Source organism: Galeopterus variegatus, unplaced genomic scaffold (assembly GCF_000696425.1).
Source record: "Galeopterus variegatus unplaced genomic scaffold, G_variegatus-3.0.2 Scaffold6898, whole genome shotgun sequence".
Lineage (NCBI taxonomy): Eukaryota > Metazoa > Chordata > Mammalia > Dermoptera > Cynocephalidae > Galeopterus > Galeopterus variegatus.
This window is the reverse complement of record NW_007733009.1, coordinates 65,637-67,145: the sequence shown is the minus strand read 5'-3', so window position 1 is coordinate 67,145 and position 1,509 is coordinate 65,637. Positions and strand designations below refer to the sequence as shown.

At 37.0% G+C, this 1,509-nt stretch overlaps 1 protein-coding gene across 1 annotated transcript in view; it reads left to right on the top strand.

Annotated features, from left to right (window-relative positions):
* The window catches only part of B3GALTL (beta 1,3-galactosyltransferase-like), a gene marked incomplete at its 3' end in the record, with an annotated part of 93,122 nt that overhangs the window by 36,993 nt on the left and 54,620 nt on the right, over nt 1-1,509 (top strand). The window contains exon 6 of the mRNA XM_008591397.1: nt 415-526. Within this exon, the coding sequence (XP_008589619.1) occupies nt 415-526 (112 nt within the window). The remainder of the gene's footprint in view (nt 1-414; nt 527-1,509) is intronic.

Below are 1,509 nucleotides of genomic sequence, written 5' to 3'. Positions count from 1 at the left end.
CCAGTGAGCGCACCGGCCATCCCTATATAGGATCCGAACCTGCGGCAGGAGCGCTGCTGCATTCCCAGAGCCGCACTCTCCCGAGTGCGCCACGGGCTCGGCCCAACATTTATTTTTAAATATGCTTTTTTCTTTAAAGATAAAATGTTTCAAGTTGATATCTGAAAATGATTTGTTTTCTGGGCTGGTATTGTCATGGAGAGAATTAACTTTAAGAACTCTAGCTGTAAACCATTCGTATTTGGCTGTTCTATAAGCTGAAACTTTATCCATTGAAGAAAAATAGAGTGGAAAAAAAATCTAGATGTTTTGTCATTCCATATGCCCTTCATCTGTTTCCTACTTAACTGTTTTAAACCTTATTATGAACTCATTTTATAGAAGTGATTACTGTAGCCTATTTCTTTTTGTCAGCTTTTCTGTAACATATAGCAGAAATTCATCATGGATTTTCTTCTGTGAAGAAGAGACAAGAATACAGATCCCAAAACTTATAGAAACACTCAGAAGATATGACCCATCTAAGGTAAATAAAACTTTAATACCAATATTTATCTTTTGGAACAATGTTTCCAAGAAGATTTAATTTTGGCTAACAGTTTTTTGAATCTAATAAAAACACTTAATTTAAAATGAAAAAGAATGACATAATCGTTGAATATCTGGAAGCTATGTTAAGTAATTCTCTTTGAAGTTAGGAGCTTACAGAGGGATGGAACATATAATAAGCAATTTTAAGTGAAAAATTTTATGTGTGAGCAATTTCAGAGTTAAAAAACTATAACCAGAGTTCAGAAACAGTTTACCCTAGAAATAAACTTAAATTGGTGATTTTCTGTTTATCAGACTATGACCACATGTTATTTATCAGACTATGACCACATATTATTTTAGATAGGAATATTTTTTGAGTACCAATTATGTATTGGGCACTATGGATGGCAGGGACTAGAACAAAACAGGTAAGTATCCTGACTGCATGGCTGGTTTAGAATAGCAAGGGGGGACAGAACATTAGAGAAGTGATTATGGCTAAAAGTAACACATCAGTGATAAGGGAAAGAGAGGGTGCTGTTAGAAGAATATAACAGGGGCGTTGAACCTAATCTGGGAAGATCAGGACAGCAAATAACATTTAATCTAAGTCCTGTAGGATGAGTAGGAGTTAGCAGGAGAGGAAGAGGGTGTAGCAGGCGGAAGGAACACCATTTGAGCAGGAATGGAGGCGAGAAGGGATGCAGCTTGCATACTAGGAACTCAGTGAAGTTCGCTACTGTTTCATATTTTCAAATCTGACTTTATTTTGTGTGGATTTGGTATAGCAACTGGATCTTGTTTACCTCCAAATCTCTAGCCCTGAGCAGAGTGTTAAAACCTTAGTAGGTGGTCATTGAATATTTGCAAATGACTGTATAACCCTCTGATATCACCTTTTCTGCTGGGCTGTGTTCAAAGGCTCAGTAGGTTTAGAGAGCTGCCTTGGAGCTATGGCAAGAGTAAATCAGGCTA